The sequence below is a fragment of the Anolis sagrei genome, chromosome 2 (genome assembly GCF_037176765.1).
Source record: "Anolis sagrei isolate rAnoSag1 chromosome 2, rAnoSag1.mat, whole genome shotgun sequence".
Taxonomy (NCBI): domain Eukaryota; kingdom Metazoa; phylum Chordata; class Lepidosauria; order Squamata; family Dactyloidae; genus Anolis; species Anolis sagrei.
Genome location: NC_090022.1, coordinates 268,493,865 through 268,512,820, shown reverse-complemented (window position 1 = coordinate 268,512,820; position 18,956 = coordinate 268,493,865). Strand labels below are relative to the sequence as shown.

Genomic DNA, 18,956 nt, shown 5'->3' with positions numbered 1-18,956 from the left:
AAATGCAGTCTCTGTGGATGTGACACAAGCACCTGCTTGTCCGATTTTGTTGGATTCTTTTCAGTTTGTGAAACCCGAGGATGTGGACAAGATACTTGGAGGAATGAGACCCACCACGTCCATCCTAGACCCCTGCCCATCCTGGCTTCTGAAAGAGGCCAGAGGGGGATTGGCCGAGTGGGTAACGGTGGTGGTTAATGCCTCCCTTCGGGAAGGCAAGATTCCAGCGAGCCTCAAACAGGCTGTTGTAAAGCCGCTGTTGAAGAAACCATCACTCGACCCCACTAAATTGGACAACTTTCGGCCTGTTTCCAATCTTCCCTTTTTGGGCAAAGTCATGGAAAGCGTGGTGGCCTCACAACTCCAGGTATTCTTGAGAGACACGGATAATCTAGATCCGGCACAGTCTGGTTTCAGACCGGGACATGGTACCGAGACGGTCTTGGTCGCCTTAGTCGATGATCTGCGCCGGGAGCTAGACAGGGGGAGTGTGTCCCTGTTGGTGCTCCTGGACCTCTCAGCGGCCTTCGATACCGTCGACCACGGTATTCTTCTGGGGCGCCTTGCAGAGATGGGTCTTGGGGGCACTGCTTTGCAGTGGCTCCGGTCATTTCTGGAGGGTCGTACTCAGAAGGTGTTGCTGGGGGACTCCTGTTCAGCGCCACAGCCGTTGATCTGTGGCGTTCCTCAGGGCTCCATCTTGTCCCCCTTGCTGTTTAACATCTACATGAAGCCGCTGGGTGAGATCATCCGGAGTTTCGGGGTGCGGTGTCACCTGTACGCAGATGATGTCCAACTCTGTCACTCCTTCCCACCTGCTACTAAGGAGGCCGTCGAAGTCCTGAACCGGTGCCTGGCCGCTGTAATGGTCTGGATGAGGGCGAACAAACTGAAACTAAATCCAGACAAGACAGAGGTACTCCTGGTCAGTCGCAAGGCCGAACAGGGTATAGGGTTACAGCCTGTGCTGGACGGGGTCGCACTCCCCTTGAAGGCACAGGTTCGCAGCTTGGGTGTGACCTTGGACTCATCGCTGAGCCTGGACCCCCAGGTTTCAGCGGTGACCAGGGGAGCATTTGCACAGCTTAGGCTCGTGCGCCAGCTGCGCCCGTATCTTGGGAAGTCTGACTTGGCCACGGTGGTACACGCTTTGGTCACATCCCGCCTCGACTACTGCAACGCTCTCTACGTGGGGCTGCCCTTGAAGACGGCCCGGAAGCTTCAGCTAGTCCAACGCGCGGCAGCCATGTTGTTAACGGGAGCAGGACGCAGAGAGCATACAACGCCCCTGCTGTCCCAGCTCCACTGGCTGCCGATTCGCTACCGGGCCCAATTTAAGGTGCTGGTGTTATCCTACAAAGCCCTGAACGGTTCCGGCCCAAAATACCTTGCAGACCGCATCTCGGCCTATGAGCCCACGAGGGCCTTGAGATCATCCGGGGAGGCCCTTCTCTCAGTCCCGCCTGCCTCACAGGCACGTCTGGCGGGGACGAGAGAGCGAGCCTTCTCGGTGGTGGCCCCCCGGCTGTGGAACACCCTCCCGGTTGAAGTTAGACAGGCGCCCTCCTTGATGGCCTTTCGTAGGGGCCTGAAAACATGGCTCTTCGAGCAGGCCTTCAACTAAGTTACCTTGAACGACACTGGAATGGACTAGGAATATGAATTTTGGCTATGACCCCAGAACTTCGACGAAGCGGATTTTTAGCATAAGTATATGTCATGTTTGTATTGTCTCGTCTGTATTGTCGGAATTTATTGTACACTGTTCTTTATGTTGCTGTTCACCGCCCCGAGTCGCCCCCGGGCTGAGAGGGGCGGTCAATAAATGCAAAAAATAAATAAATAAATAAATAAATTATCCATATGGTTTTTTGAAGAACATTTATTATTATATTGTCTTCGTTGTCCTTTTTTATTTTTATCTGCTACAACTGTTGCTAAGATCTTTTAAACCTAAAGGTTGTATCATAAATCCAACTAATAATGTCAACAGTAACTATGTATTCAAATAATGCATCTGCCTTAAAAGTATTTTTCCCCAGTGAAACACCAACATATAATGAACTATTTACTAACTACAAAGGGATATTCTAATCTAACTTGCAACCCTTTAGCTTTTTCCAAGATTGTAAACATTTTACTGCCAATTTTGGTGGCCTCATTAAAAAATAACTGATGAAGAAGATGCGAAAGCCAAAGACTTTGAGGGTTTATCTCATTTAAGCATTGGCTCTCTCTGCTTTCTCACAAGTCAGGCCCCTTCCACAGAGTTGAATAAAATCCCACATGATCTGCTCTGAACTGGAATATATAGCAGTGTGGACTCAGATAACCCAGTTCAAAGTAGATATTGTGCGATTTTCTGCCTTGATATTCTGGGTTTTATGGCTATGTGGAAGGGCCCTCAGAGTTAACTTGGGGTAAGGTAGGGCTAACATCAGCATACTTCGTTTTAGCTTTGTGCCAGAACACATGGAGAGACATGTGTCCTCACCACTTACTGCAATGAGTAACGGTGCAGTAAAATAAAGAGAGGTATTCAAGGCTCCTTCTAAATGAGCCATGTGTTTATTTATAATGCTAGAGCTTTTTTTTTACTCACCCTTAAGTCCCAGAGGCTCCCAGAGTAGGTTACAAAGCAGTATAAAACAAAACAGACCCCACTTTCAGGCTTGCAGGCACAGCATGAAAGGAAAGGGCGTGCAGAGGGAGGAGAGGAAAAAAACAATCCAATATGCTAGTCATAGGGCCCTTCCACACAGCCCTATATCCCAGAAAATCAAGGCAGAAAATCCCACATTTTCTGCCTCAGATAACCCAGCACAAAGCAGATATTGTGGGAATTTCTGCCTTGATATTCTGGGATATAGGGCTGTGTGGGAGAGTCCATAGTGTGATAGATAGCCAGCTGGGATGAAAAACAACAGGGTGATACAAAAGTCTTCTGACTGTAAAATTGCCTTACCCGGAGCCCATTCAGACAGCCCCTTTATAGAGAAAACTTGTGCAATAAAAAGGGGGCTTTCCAGATGACGTTCTGGCCAAGCTGCATTGAATTTGCCACAAACCAGGAAAACCCTGGTTTGTGGTGAATTAATTAGATAGTGGATTTATTCTGCACCTTCTTGGAAGGCGCAGAATAAACCCACTACTTCCAGTGTCTGGACTGCAGTCCAGACACCATTCCCACAGTTTTCTTGACTAAATTCGTCTGGAAAACTCTGGGAATCCCACCCACTCCCCCAAAGCCCCCAAAGCCCTTTTAAAAGTAAGGAAAACTTACCTGGCCTCCATTACAGTGTTGCCGGAGCTCTCCCGGCATGTCATTTCTACACACTGGGAGAGCTCCGGCAAAACTGTAATAGAGGCCGGGTAAGTTTTCCTTACTTTTAAAGGTGGCTTTGGGGAAGGGAGATACGGTCTCCAGATGTTCTGCCGGGCCAATCTGGCAGACAGGCCCCCAGGAACACCCGCGTTTTTTAAACGCGGATGCTCCTGGGATAGCCACTATCTAGAAAGGCCCATGGTATGTAACAGCATTCTGTGGTATTTTGTTATGTTCTGACCATTGAAGTCCAGTTGGCAGAGAACGGCTGCTGATGTCATCATTTGCAGAAACCGATGAGGCCCTAAATATCTCACTGGCCAAAATCCTACATCATCCATCATAGCATAAGAATCCAACAGTTGGAGTTCCGTTACAGCTCTTTAAGGGGATGCACACCATGTCCCAGTCACTCTGAATGGTTATTCCATGAAAGGTGGCAAGAGGGGAGGACTAGGAAGATAGGAGAAAGTCCTGGTGGTGCTTCATAGCCTGGCGGTGCTACCTGGTGTTTCTGCTATAGTCCCCCTGAACAGCCATTCCATGCGTGATGGAAGGGTAGGTGGGGGAAGCAGAGGATCAGAGAGGATCTGCCTCATAGCCAGATGCAGACCAATGGCATATTCCACTGAGATCCTCCAAAGGTCTCAGGACCTTTCCACACAACCATATAACCAAGAATATCAAGACAGATAATCCACAATATCTGCTTTGAAGTGGATTATCTGAGTCTACACTGCCATATAATTCAGTTCAATGTTTGGAAGGGGACTCAGTGTATGATGTAATCATTCTGCATCTGGCTGTGGGAACATAACCAACCATTTTTCCCATTCCCCTATTTTCCACCAGACAAAGATTGGCCATCCAGAGTAACTATCATAGTAAAACAATGCGTCCTGGTGGGGTTTTGATTATTTTGACTTGGAAGTTTTTCAGAATTCAGAATAATGAACTTCCACAATGACCAAGCCAAGACATAAAAAGGTAAAGATAGTCCCCTGACATGAAGTCCAGTCATATCTGACTCTGGGGTGTGGTGCTCGTCTCCATTTCTAAGCCGAAGAGCCAGCGTTGTCCGTAGACACCTCCAAGGTCATGTGGCCGACATGACTGCATGGAGCGCCGTTACCTTCCCGCCGGAGCGGCACCTATTGATCTACTCACATTTGCATGTTTTCGAACTGCTAGGTTGGCAGAAGCTAGGGCTGACAGCAGAAGCTCACACCGTTCCCCGGAATCGAACCTGCGACCTTTCAATCAACAAGCTCAGCAGCTCAGTGCTTTAGCCCACTGCACCACCGGGGGGTCCAAGACATACGTTGGACTTTTATTTGCATATGTCAGCAAGACATAGACATTATTACTTTGGATGGCCAATGCAATATTTTTAAAGCCTCCATTCATTGCCTTTATTCCCCTCAGTGCTTTTTTGTATAGTCCTTTGGAATAGCAGCTAGTACGTGAGGCAACACAGACTGGCACCTAGCAAGTTCATGACTATATTTCACAGTATTTTTTCTAATTTTGGTGGAGCACTGGATGCGTGCCATCTGGCTGAGCCTTCTGTGCAGTTTTCCATGGAGAGCTCCACCAAGCTAGCCTCACACTTCAGTGCACAACTTGCTCATTCAGGGATGTGTTCCTGAGGGCAAAAAAGGGCCAAGCAAATGTTTGCACTCATGGATGCATACAGAACAGCCAGACCTATGCTGGCAAAGAAGTGCGTGCGGACAGGTGCTTAGTAGAAGGAGACAGCAGTTCAGTGCTTTATTAACTTTACCTGCCTCATGGGTATAGAACAACCTTGCAGAATCAAAGCCTACGGGGACCTTTACTGCTTTTTATATCTCTGGTAAAGTTCAGAGAGCTCTCCAAGTTCAAACTCTTCCTGCAGGGAGCTGCCCTACAGGAGGAAAGTTAGGGTGATTTTTGTACAGGGCAGTAAACATCTCCAAATGAAAATAGCTCCTCTGAGGAACAGCCCTAAACCAGTGTTTCTCAACCTTCCTAATGCCGTGACCCCTCAGTACAGTTCCTCATGTTGTGACCCCCATCCATAGCATTATTTTTGTTCCTACTTCACAACTGTAATTGTGCTACAGTTATGAATCATCATGTAAATATCTGATATGCAGGATGTATTTTTATTCACTGGATCAAATTTGGCACAAATGCCCAATACTCCCAAATTTGAATACTGGTGGGGTTGGGGGAAAATTAATTTTGTCATTTTGGAGTTGTAGTTGCTGGGATTTATAGTTCACCTATAATCAAAGAGCATTCTGAACTTCCACCAACAATGGATTTGAACCAATCTTGGCACACAGAACTTCCATGACCAACAGAAAATACTGGAAGAGTTTGGTGGGCATTGACCTTGAGTTTTGGAGTTGTGGACTCAAACAATGATGGATCTGAACCAAACTTGACACGAACACTCAATATGCACAAATGTGAACACTGGTGGAGTTTGGGGAAAATAGACGTTGACATGTGGGAGTTGCAGTTGCTGGGATTTAGAGTTCACCTACAATCAAAAAGCATTCTGAACCCCACCAACAATAGAATTGGCTAGACTTCCCACACAGAACCCCCATGACCAATGGAAAATACTGTTTTCTGATGGTCTTTGGCGACCCCTCTGACACACCCCTCATGATCCCCTGCCAGGGGTGCCAGAACACTGCACCAAACTGTTCTGAGTGGGACTGATGGGAGTTGATTATTCAGTAATCTTTTAAAAACCTGCTTGGTTACATAATTGAGACAAACATCTCTGACTCTTCCTGTATCCTAAATACAGTTTCCTAAATGTGTGTTAAAAGCAAAAACAGAAGGGAAAGTAACCTATTGATCCATAGTAACAATCAAAAAAGAAAGGAACTGCCAAGAAAACCTTGGATATCTTCTTTTCGACAGTTTGCCATTAGGTGTGCCCTGTTCTGGAGGCAGAGTATTTGCAAGGCATTTAGTTCTTTGTACACAGATGCCACTGCAGAGTTACTTCATACCCGTTTGTCTAGGGCTGGGCTGCCGCACTGGAAAATGTGGAACAACCGCCTGGAGGCAACCAAGTGCTTCTCAAGTGGAAATTGCTGACAGACAGCTGAGCGCCGAATTTATTGCTTTGTGCTCTTTGTGGGTGTGCAACTGGCACTGAAGATATCTGAAAGGATTCATTGTTTGACAACTGTATGCTCAGCTGTCTGTTAGGCTTGAATTTGCGATATTAATTCAATTAGGAGTCGCTGAGCAAGGGGGGCTTTTAAATTACCCATTGAAGTTCCTTCCTTCACTGCTTGTTACTCCTTTTTTTTTCTTTGTGAATCCGAAGGAATTAGCCCATCACTTTTCCATTTTACTCCTCTTGACTTAGGTTGTTAGTGCTAATATGAGCGTGTTCCCTCACCAATTAGACAAATTCTTCCGAAAGCAGAACATTTTGCTGAAAAGAAGCCACAAAAATCAATGTGATGTGTGGCTTGAAGAAATGTAACCAAACAGGTACTTTCAAGAAGCAAAGAAAGAAATGTGCCCATCGGGAGAAACTGTGTGCGTGCATCAAGGAGAAGAGGCTCTGCTACAGTGCTTTCCTGATGGAAATTCAAAATGATCTAGATGCGGTACACCGAGGACACTCCAAAGTAAATGCGGTGCTGCACATAACGATGGGCCAGGCACACTACAGTACCCTCAGAAATGGAAATTCACCACACATTTTATATTCTCTGTGTTGCATAAAGAATAAGTCCTTTACTAGCATCACTCTTATATTTTAGGCAAGCAAAGCAATCTGTTAAAATAAATCACCAGAATTCTGCATTACTTGCTATGTCTTGTCACTCTATGTATACCTGGCTGCAGAGCAGAGATGCTAGGAACTCCCTTTATTAAATTGTGAAGACGGGACACCTACAAGGGTGTCCAGTATGTGTGTATATGCAATGCACAACAGTGTGCAATGCACACCACAGTGCATCACACACTGATGTGAATTGCTTTGCTGGTTCCGCTACGTAGTACTGTAGCATCAGTCCAATTCTACATATGGATGATAATGCTACTGTGCAATTGTTATTCCTGCAAACGTAAGTCCACTTATAAAGTCTAATGGTCCTAATAGCATTCTGATCCAGATTTTCTCTTATTTACATTAGGAATAAGAAAGCTGGAGACATAGATTTTTAACTTAGTTCTCTCTAAAAATTATTACATGATATTGCTGTAATAGTATAATCACCTTGAAGAGAGGAGACCCAACATGTTCATTGATGAGATGATGGGACCATAGATGAGTCTAGCTTAGTTATTGATGAAATAAAAGGAGACAACCTGTAGCAAACTTCTCGTTTAGTGGTTCAGTTTTTCTGCAACAGTTCCCCACTATCTAACCAACATTGAAATAAAAAAAAAATCTTCCAGTATTTTTCAAGTTTTTGCAGATCCTAGCAATATACTCTTTATGCAAAACATTTGTATTTTACCTTTCAGAAATGATTAATAATAATACAGTTTCTCTGATGTAACTCTTGATTAATTATTTTCTTTAAAAATCAATTACCCTATTCCATTTTCCAGCAATGCAGCCTCATGATCTATCACATTATTTGCAAAACAATGCTACCAACTATACCATGACATGTTATTATTTATTTTATCATTTTCTTAATTTGACTGTGTGTTGTACGGTATTCCAGTTAAAACATATTTGCAAATTTATCAGGAAGATAAAGATATAGCCTGATTCCAATGGAGAATGGAGATTTTATATATAGATATAGGGATTCATTATAGTTCTTCCTTTCTCTAAAAGTAAGCAATATATATTATGAACTGCCCTGTTTTAGCAATGATGAATGTATGGCAGATTAACTCTTAAGTTTTTATCTCTTGTGATGTCACTTCTTTGTCCTTTTTCATAACACATCTTAGTTGTAATTGTGGAGATAAATATAAACAATAGGAAAGCTAAGAGAGAAGAGTGTATAGGATTAATTATTTATTTTTAATGAGTAAATCATCATCATTGGTACAGATTCTGACACAGCTATGGGTTATTAAAGTGAGTGGTTTCAAAAAGCACCCATTTACCATTTTGCTAATTGCACACACGCATACACACACGCGCACAGGTCCTTAAGGGTCCCAAGGGGTTACGTATGCATGTTCATGTATATCCCCCTCTTTAAGAACTTATGGACTGGTATCCAAAATTTTGATTAAAATATTAATTAATTAATTAATTTGCTGCATTTGTACACCGCCTTTCTCAGCCCGAAGGCAACTCAAGGCATATGAAAGACAATGTGGACCATATTTTGACTCACTTTTTCAGAAACACAGCGAGTCAAAATATGGACTGTGCCATTTTATAAAAGGATATCAGCTTCATTCAGGAAACGTATATTGAGGACTATTCATTGACGGCATGTGAAGCCAGCTAAGGTTAACAAACTTTAAAAACATTTTTCAACTTTTTAAACTCTGTGCTGTTGTATTTGTGTGTTTTTTCTACATTTTAGTTATCGTAATTAGCTGAGTTTCTGTACAGGAGACTTAGCTGTGACCCACCTTCCCATCTGGCCCCTAAAACCCACCTTAAAAGGGCAACCCTACAAACTTTAGCCATTCTGAGGTCCTGGCAAGCAGCTTACTTAAGGATGATGCGTCCAGCTCCATTCCACAGTTAGAAGAGCAGCAATAGGCCCTCTGCAGACTCCCATCTTGTCACATGTGAGATCACTAGAAGGAGAGGGCTGGATTGGTCATCCTTCAGCAAATGGCTTATCAGTGTCCCAACATGCCTTTGGATGGTGCAGCTACCTGGCTTTGAACATGAGTTTTAGGATTTATTTGAAATCTTTGCAATGGCGTCATAGTTGTAAATGTAACTAGCAAAATTTATGAGTGCATAAGCCTATCTTAAGGCATCATAAATGCTGAACAGCATGCCATCGAAAGTTTGTAAGCGTCATCTGTTTTATTCCTTGTTTTGAGCCAATTTGGATGCCATATCGAGGGGAAGGTGGAATATAATTAAAATCATTTCTAATGTTGCAGCTGATTGGAGATGCAAGTATACATTGTTTGTTTTTAATTAGATTTCTTTTGTTTTGTTTGCACATTTCAAAGGATTGGAGTCTTGTTCAGCACCCAAGGTCATAGACAGTAAACAAGAGGAGAGTTCAGAGGCTCCTATTTTAGAAGACACGTCATCTTCACCAATAGACATCCAGCAACATTTATGGCAGGTTTCCACAGATATTGAAAACACAGAGAGGTATGTAGTATTCATAAATTGCACCAATTAAAAATCTGTAATTTGATTTAAATAAAGATGATGCACACGTGTAAGTAGCCTTCTTTGTCAGTTCATCCCTTGTTCAGTGAAGAATGTGAGCTATACATCCAGCTTCTCTACACACTGAAACACAGATTGTTTCCGGGTATATCATTGCTATTAGCTGGGTTGTGTGCTAGTAGCCTCATTCAGATGACTGTTGATCAAGAGAAGAGTGGAGTTAGAAAAGACTTCAGTCCTTCATCTCCTACTCCCCAAATAGAGAAGCATCTCTGTTGCTGACTATGTAAGTCTAATGGCATGTATGAAGCTCCAGATGCCTGGGTAGCCATAGGGCAGCCATGGAGATTAGGCTGAATCAGTTAAAGCTTAATCAGAAACTAAGAGAATTAAGCCATTTTGGCATAGTCCGCAATTTCCCAAATGTGTATTTTTACAAATATAGTTAACATACTTAATACATTGATACATGTATGTTTAGAATCACAAATGGAGTACTATTATTTCTTTTGTAGGCTAGGGTGTCTATAGTCATAAATTGCTCTCGCATCCATTCTTCACCTCGACTTTACTTTTATTAATTGCTACTGTTTGAGTACTGACTTGGCTACAATTCAGAACTTGCCACCACACTTAATACAAGGAGTTGTCCAAGGAGTTGATCAATTTTATCAGATTGGTTTCAATATTGAGGCCTGGTGATGTAGATAAGATAGTTTGAGGCTGTTTGACCTACTACAAGTAAGCATGGCTCTTCCTCTTCTTGGCTGGTAAAATCTAGCAGGGGCTGATTGACCAGGTAGGTAAATGCTTTACTGTGTTAGGATGTCTTATCCTTTAGAACAGTGGTTCTCAAACTGTGGGTTCCCAGATGTTTTGGCCTTCAACTCCCAGTAATCCTAACAACTGGTAAACTGGCTGGGATTTCTGGAAATTGTAGGCTAAAACACCTGTAAACCCACAGGTTGAGAACCACTGCTTTAGATCACTCAGTCCTGAAGAAGACCTGCCTGCTACTAGAGGTTTATGGTAACTACTGTCCTGTCAGTGATACCCCGTATTGAGTCGAAATGCTTGGACATGTGGTGGCTGGACAGCTTCAGATGCCTTGTAGTATGGCCCCAAAACAGTCCTGGTTGCTCTGACAGTTGACCTATTCTGGAGGAGAGATGGGGAGTGCTACCCTGCTGATTCTCCTGGTTCTCTCAACATGTTTTGATACCATTGATCATGGCATCTTACTGGATCAACTCTGACATCTTACTGGATCAACTCTGGCAAATCTGCAAGATCAGTTCCAGAAAGTGGCTTTGGGGGAGTCCTGCTCAGCCTCATAGCCATTGTGCTGTGGGATGCCACAGAATTCCATATTACCACATATGCAGTTCAATATCTATATGAAACTGCTAAGTGAGATACTAAGATTGGTGGTGTTTCAGATTAGACCTACATCATTTGTTCACTAAAAAAATGGAAAATTCCTAACTCAATATACAGACAAATTTTTTTAAAAGGAAATTCGAATACTCTTGTAGCAAAATACAGGAAAGGTTTTTTTTATCTTGCTTAGCTAACATTGATTTTGTTTGATTAGTTCTTCGGTTCATTTCTACAGGGATATGAGAGAAATGAAAAACCTTTTAAGCAAACTCAGGGAAACTATGCCTTTGCCACTGAAAAATCAAGGTAGGCATTTCTTTTTATATGTAGTTATTGGCTATTAAAGTGGTCAAACTCAGTTTCTTCAGAAATGGAAAAGGAATGCCTGTGAATGTTAACTCTGATAACACAAAAAAGGGGTTGGCATGTACACATGTTCCCCGTAAACAATTAGACAGTTCCTTCCCATTCCAAAAATGTTATTCTATCCACTTGCATGTCACAATATGAAGATTTGCCTATTTTGTCCTCATGCAAAAACTTTAAAAAATCAAAACAATTTGTCTATGATGGGTGAGATGATGACTGGCATCCTGTTATTTTCAATTAGAAAAGACCCATTCAATAAATTGCTGAATGTTGAGCCCCACATAGGTACAGTGTTCCCTCGCTACTTCACAGTTCACTTACCGCGGACTCACTGTTTTGCAGGTTTATAAAGTTGCGAGGGAACACTATATGCCCCGGCGGCTACCACAAGGAGAGAGGTAAAGAGGATGAGGGAGCGGCTCTTCCTCCCCCCTCACCCTCTTTACCTCCCTCTTCCTCCTTTTGGGCACCTCCGCCAAGAGGAGGCGAGAGGCCCAGGCAGCCCTATTTTGCAGTTTTTCACTTATCGCAGGTGGTCCTGGAATGTAACCCCTGCAATAAGTGAGGGAAAACTGTAGATGCTATTGATTCACTGGGTCTATGGTAGTCAAGAGTAACAAAGGGATTTGTGTGCTTTTGCAATTTTGCAATTATTCTTCATACTTGTAAGCTGCCCTGAGTCTTTTTGGAGATGGAGCGGGATATAAATAAAGATGATGATGATGATGATTATTATTATTATTATTGAGGATTGTTTTGAAAAGTTTGAAAGGGGGCATTATAAATTTTGTTATTTTGTTTGAAACAACACTGGCTGGAATCCTGTGAGGGACATGTGTGCATATAGATGTGGCTTATCCATGTATGTCTCTTTTGGGACAGAGAAAAAGGATTTACTCTCTAGCCCTTTTGGCCCATCTAAAACCTGTATGTGCACAAACCCCGTCAAGTCCAGGGAGAGGCTGCCTCCACCGCTTACCTATGCGGAGGGGAGAAAATGGAAGCTTGCTGTGTAGGATGTGTGGCCTATGGGGATCTTAGGAAGAACATTATCACCATACACCCTTGCTGTAAGGCAAGATATCCAAGTGTAAGCCACCAATAGAATTTTGGCCACACAGCAAGTCCAATCACTCAGCAGTTCTTCTCAAAATGACCATAGGGTATCATAAAATATCATAGGGTATCATAAATGGCCATAATATCACTTCTTCCTTCCATTTTGAGAGGTTCTGTGGGGAAAACAGCAAAAAAATGATGGTAATGAGAATCCATTATTGAACTTCAGGTGATATCTACACCTTAGATGATTGAGTATAGTAAATAAATAAATAAATTAATTAATAAGGAGGGTTTACATTTTTTTAAAGTTACTGATACATCTATTCAATTAACAAACTTTTGCCGTACAAATCTTATCTCAATATACGTTATTCCAAAAGTCACTTTACCTTATAGGATGCTTCCCTAGATATGTATCATCCATTACTCATACCCTCCCATTTCCCCCCTCCCACCTAGAAGAGCTAGGTCATTGCATCAATTTTTTAAGCCTGGTTCAAAATGCTGTATCTATCATCTCCGTCTATTTTGTCATCTAGAATAGACCATTTCCTATACCAGTCTTGATTTGTATGACCATTTATATATTATTTGTCCTTTGATTAATGAAATAATTGATTATGTATTCATAGAGATAACCTCACCGAGTTTCTAAATCCCATTTTGTATTGTCTCTCCATTTTCTGGCTATCGTAGCCTGTATTGCAACTATCATACATTTTAAGATTTCTGTCCAATTATTGTTATCTAAGTAAGTAAGCAAAACTTCCTATCCCACCCTATCTCCCCATGGGGTGTCAGGGCGGTTTACAACATAAAATGTATTGATTTATTTACAATATTTATATTCCGCCCTCCTCACTCCTCAGGGGACTCAGGGCGGATTACAATGCACATATAATGGCAAACATTCAATACCATTTGGACGTACAACATATATAGGCAGACACAGAGCAGCTTTAACATTCCAGCTTTCCGGCTTCATAAGGATATGCTCAGTTCCAGCCACATGGAGAGCTGCCGCTTCACCGTGCACTTGTGACACCGGGTCCTTTGATAAAGTACTTCCTCATTCTTTTGCATACTGCTGGAAGGTTTTATGGCATTATAAATTAGTTAAATTAGCCTCCCTGCATAAAGTGGTACCTAAATTTCCTACTTGACAGGTGCAACTGTTTTTTGGGCTGCATAGATCAACAGCAAGCTAGACTATTAATGGTTGGGAGCTTACTCCTACCAGGGCTAGCTTCGAACTCATGACCTCTCAGTCAGTAGTGATTTAATGCAGCTGGTTACTAACTAGTTACACCACAGCCCAGTCAAGGCAAAAGGCAAACATTCAATGCCATAAAAGTACCAAAATAGATTTGACAACTCCATTAAAAATAAAAACAAACATTCAACAGTTTTAAAAACTCATCTGATAAGAACAATAATTAACAAATTACACAGAATTAAAATAAAAAATTAGAAATTAAAATACAGGTTGAGCATCCCTTATCCAGAAATCCCAAGTACTCCAAAGTCCAAAATTGCCCACATGGGTGACTGAGTAACTGATTAGTGATGACCTTTGCTTTTTGGTGGTTCAATTTACACAAACTCTGCACCATGCAGAAAATTATTAAAATATAAAGGGATACCTTCAGGTTATGCATATAAGGTGTATATGGAACAATAAATTTCATGTTTGGACTTGGTTCCTGCCTCCATTATGTGCGCAATATGCAACTATACGTATTTCAAAATCCCCTACAATCTGAAATCCAAACCACTTCTAGTCCTAAGCATTTTGGATAAGGGATACTCAACCTGTACCTCTATCATGTTTCCTCTGATTCTTCCTGTTCCTAAGTTAAATATTGCAAAAGTGATGTCTTTCCAGAATCCATGCTTGGTTGCTGCTTTGTATAATTCTGATTTCTGCTTTTTTTTTTAACCTACAGATGATAGCAGCCTCCTCAACTTGACTTCGACTCCTTATCCATTAGTGCGGAGACGGAAGCGGCGATTCTTTGGACTGTGCTGTCTTGTCTCAAGCTAGATGACCCAATACAAAAGTTCACAGACGATTACAGCCAATACAATTTGACCTTTATTGGGATAAGCCTAAATGCTCTGAGTGATCGTGTATGTTTTCTACACTGCCCTAATTATATTTCTTCCCTCTTTTTTGAGAGTTTTACAGTTTGTTGCCGATGAGAACCAAATCCAGAATCCAATTTACCATTCAAATATTTTTAAAGTTTTTTTAATGTCATACTGCATGTCCACTTTAAACCATTGTGTTATCAGATGCAAATATTATAATTATGAAATAAAACATTCAGAGGGTTTTTAATTTAGTGTACAAACCACCACTGATTGTGTACAGTACAATACTTATGACTGTAGCTCTTGCTAGTATGATGTTAAACTATTTGAACATAATCTATTAAGCAATCCTAATCCATAGAAAACTATTTAGAACAGCAAACCTGTGCTCAAGTTCTAAACGGCTAAAATAAACAGAGCCAGTATCTTAAGAGAACATGCACAAACTCTCCTATTGCTTTTTGTGCTCTCATTCATATTTAGTCTTCCACTCTGTATCTCAGCTTATACAAATCTCCATAAATACAATCTTAATTTCTAACTCGCAAGCAACATAACATTATTATGTTGTTCCTGTAAATATCAGATCGTTCTATCTACATATTGTACAATGCATAGAAATAGCTGATTTACTTTTTAACCCCTGCCTCCACAAATGTATCTATTTCTATTTTGGGAAGAAAGGACTGTAACATTTTAAAAAATGGTGTAGGAAACGATAAAATCTACAGATGTAAAGCAGATTATCCCATTTTGTTTCCATTAAAGGTTGAAGCATGGTGTCTGAACATCAACTTAGTGTTACTGCTTATAGGGCATGCCAGATGTAGCTCTAATTGTAAAATATTAAACATTTTACATTGTTAATAAATATTTTTTAGTTAAATTAAAGAGTATTTCTTTGGTCATTGTATTGCTAAATATCATGGATTTTTTTTCATGTCAGGATAAATTTGATAAACTGAAAGTTGCTTCTGGTGTGAGAGAATTGGTCATCTGCAAGGACGTTGCTCTGGGGATGCCTGGGTGTTTTGATGTTTTACCATCCTTGTGAGAGGCTTCTCTCATGTCCCAGCATGGGGAGCTAGAGCTGACATAGGGAGCTCAACCATCTTTCCTCGGATTCAAACAGCTGACTTGTTGGTCAGCAATTCTGCCAGCACAAGGGTTTAACCCATTGTGCCATCAGGAGCTCCTAATATTATGTATGAGTTCCCCATGTTCTATTTTTCTGGTTACAAGATTAATGATTTGGGACCTAGTTATCTTTTGTTTCTCTTCTATACATGCAGAGCATAAGGGATGAAAGTATCATTTCCAGAAAAGAACTGGTGAGAGTTGGAGTGCTTCATTGTTCTTTTGCTTGCCACCTTTCAGCTCCTCATACACACTACTCATGTTGACTTGGAATATACCAAACCAGTGAGTTACAGAAGAAAACTGGCTTATAAATAGCAAGTTGCCTTTCAGTCTTTGGCTTTGTAACTGTTAGATGGATATCAAGGTTACCAAATGTGAGCCTGTTGGTTGACTTCAAGATTAAACTGGAGAAAGGCTAATGGTTGGCTAACATCATATATTAGTCAATAGCCAAAATCAGGGAAGGGTGGCTCCAGCCCTAAGCAGTCTCGGGATGAGATCCATACCTGAAGCAAGGAAAAGTGAGCAGAAAAGAAATTGATGCAGAATACTGAGGTCAAGGCTTCATTGCTTTGGTGCTTGCTTAGCTCTGCTACATGGGAAAGGTGAGGGAGGTATAAAGTAGGCTGTACATTTAGCTGGCATTTTGTGGTTGAGGTTACCTCACTCCTCCTCTGCCTTGTCCACACACTGATGTACTTAATATAGAGCAGCACTGTCAAAGTAAGACTGAGTTCATGAAAATCTAGGGCAGAGGTGTCAAACTTGTGCCCCCCAGACTCTGCTCCCAGAAACCCTAGCCAACTTGTTCAATAGCAAGGAATTCTAGGAGCTGAAGTCCAAAACACTTGGAGGTTCACAAAGTTGACACCAATGGTCCAGGGCAGTCGTTCTCAACCTGTGGGCCCCCAGGTGTTTTGGCCTACAACTCCCAGAAATCCCAGCCAGTTTACCAGCTGTTAGGATTTCTGGGAGTTGAAGGCCAAAACATATGGGGACACAAAGGTTGAGAACCAACTCTAGGGCATCACACTAATGTCTTACCTTGAGTCCTTGGTTCCAACTGAGGTTTGGTTCCAGGACCACCATGCCTCTCAAAAATCCATTGATGCTCAAGTCCTATTGTGTACAATGGCACAGTAAAGTAGAAAAATCAAGGTTTGCTTTTGTTATTAAAAATGTTTTCAGGCTGTGGATGACTGAATCTACAGATGCAGAAGGTAGAGAAAGAAACTCCTTCAAAATGGATAGCCCCATATGCAATCAAGCCTCTAGTCAAGGGCAAAGTAGAGTTTGTGCATCAAGAGTGCATGTAACAATACCCTTTAGTTATATTCATGTCCATGCATTCCCCATAATGGGCGTGGCAAGAGAAGGGATGTGTTTCTACTGTCCACCCCTCTGCATGCTCCACAGGTTGGTTTTGCACCTTTGTAACACAGAACTTGTTATATGTATGGAGTCTTCCTGTGTGTTTTTTTTTTCACTTGATGATCAAAGTTGTAATTCATGTACAGAGCAGCCTGGCTGTTGCAGAAGTACATCTGTGACACATTGAGGACAGACAGAGCCAAACTGTTCCTTGGGGGAGACACTGCAAGCATATTTTCACCCTCTTCCTCATGTAGTAGCAGAGGGTACATGTGGCTTGAACACCCAAACAAAGCTTGAAAATATTAATTTTGAGCAGGGGAACTACAGCTGTCACTAGTCTCCCAGTTGGGGGTTCTGGGATATAAAGTACACAATGGTCATTTTTCCAAGCTCTGTGCTAAAGCCTGCTAACAAACAAATTGACCACTCTAGAAAGGCCAGACAAAGCATCCTACTTCACCTGGCTTTGCCGAGAAAAGAGAGGGGCAACGCAGCTTGTTCTTGACAATGCTTTCCCCATCTCACAGCGAAAGTGTTGCTCTCCCAGCTAAGCCCCATGCTGGCTCCATTAAACCCAGCACAACACGGGAAACCAACACAGTTGTGGGCGGAGCTTTTGTCAGAAGTCACACAACTGGCCGACATGGAACTCTGTCCATTAGCTGAGATGAAAGCATCCTAGGATACTAAAATCTCCCCACCTGATGTGGTCCTAGATCTGCCCTACTTGTAAGTCAACAACATGGGCTTAGAGAAGATTTACTCAGACATAAGTTGCACTCTGTTCTGGGGAACACAATAAGTATATCTAGAAATGCTACCTCAAAGTTCTCATCTTGTTCCAACCTTTCCTGCAAACGTTTATTACAGGCATATCACTGTTAATGAAGTTGATGTGTCCCTGGGCATGACTACTGTAACAGAAACTTTGGTACCAGAAGTAGAAATGATATACAAATAATAGGTATAGAGGCTACTATAACACTTAAAAAGAGAGCATATTGAACACATTTCAGCAAACGTTTCATTCAGAACTAAAGGTATGAATATGTGAAATGAGAAAACAGGTCAGGTAAGCATTGGATGAGCAAGAAAAAACACTTGAGATCTTCCAGATGCTACTTCTAGTCTTCTTCCAGAATGCATCTAGGGACTGTTTATTTATTATTATTTTTTACTTTCAGCAGCCTTCATTTTTCTAATAATTTTAATTTTGGTGGCCAAATGTAGAATTCGATGCAATTTTAACATGCTTGAGTTAGCTAGTGAGGCTTATTTACTCGCTCATTGTCTCTGTTTTGTAGTTCACACATGATCAGCAAGGGATTCTGAAGGCAGCTGCTATTTATCTTATTATTATAAGGAGACACACATGGCTAGAGTTAGGTCAGCTAAAATTGATTCCTGTTCTTTTCTTGCTCAAGCTTTATTGCATTACAGATATGCTTCTGTAGCCCAACACCGAAAACTTGTGTTTTTCTAGCACTTCATTCAATGTTGATGCAATTGAAAAGCTTCTAGCTAGACAGAGTACAAAAGAAGAAATAGGGCTGGACAGGCATGAAGAGATTTTTTATATATAAAAAGGCTTCCTTCTCAGGGCGGTTCCAGGCAGCAGTAAAGTCCACACCAACCTGGGTTTAAAAACCCCGGGTCAGGGCGAACTGTAGTCTGCACACCAGCCTGGAAAATGTGCACTTTTGGGGCTGGGTGTCTAGATGCCCTCTCGGAACCTTCCGGAAGGACAGCAAAACTCTCAGACCCCCTACAAACCACCTCCAAAACCCTTTAGAAACAGAAAGAACTTACCCAGTTGGCATTAGCATGGTGCCAGAGCTCTCCTGCCATGTAGGATTAACCCAAGAGAAGGGGGGCCAAGAGTGATTCACCCCCGCCCCCCTTCTCCTG

General features: G+C 41.9%; 1 protein-coding gene across 2 annotated transcripts in view; it reads left to right on the top strand.

The window, feature by feature from the left end:
• RGS7BP (regulator of G protein signaling 7 binding protein) overlaps positions 1 to 15,425 on the top strand; it is an 86,648-nt gene extending 71,223 nt beyond the window's left edge. For both annotated transcript variants that reach the window (XM_060761547.2, XM_060761549.2), the window contains 3 exons: positions 9,461 to 9,608; positions 11,245 to 11,315; positions 14,387 to 15,425. In XM_060761547.2, coding sequence (XP_060617530.2) covers positions 9,461 to 9,608; positions 11,245 to 11,315; positions 14,387 to 14,484 — 317 coding nt within the window. In that variant the 3' untranslated portion in view covers positions 14,485 to 15,425. The remainder of the gene's footprint in view (positions 1 to 9,460; positions 9,609 to 11,244; positions 11,316 to 14,386) is intronic.
• The last annotated feature ends 3,531 nt before the right edge of the window (positions 15,426 to 18,956 follow it).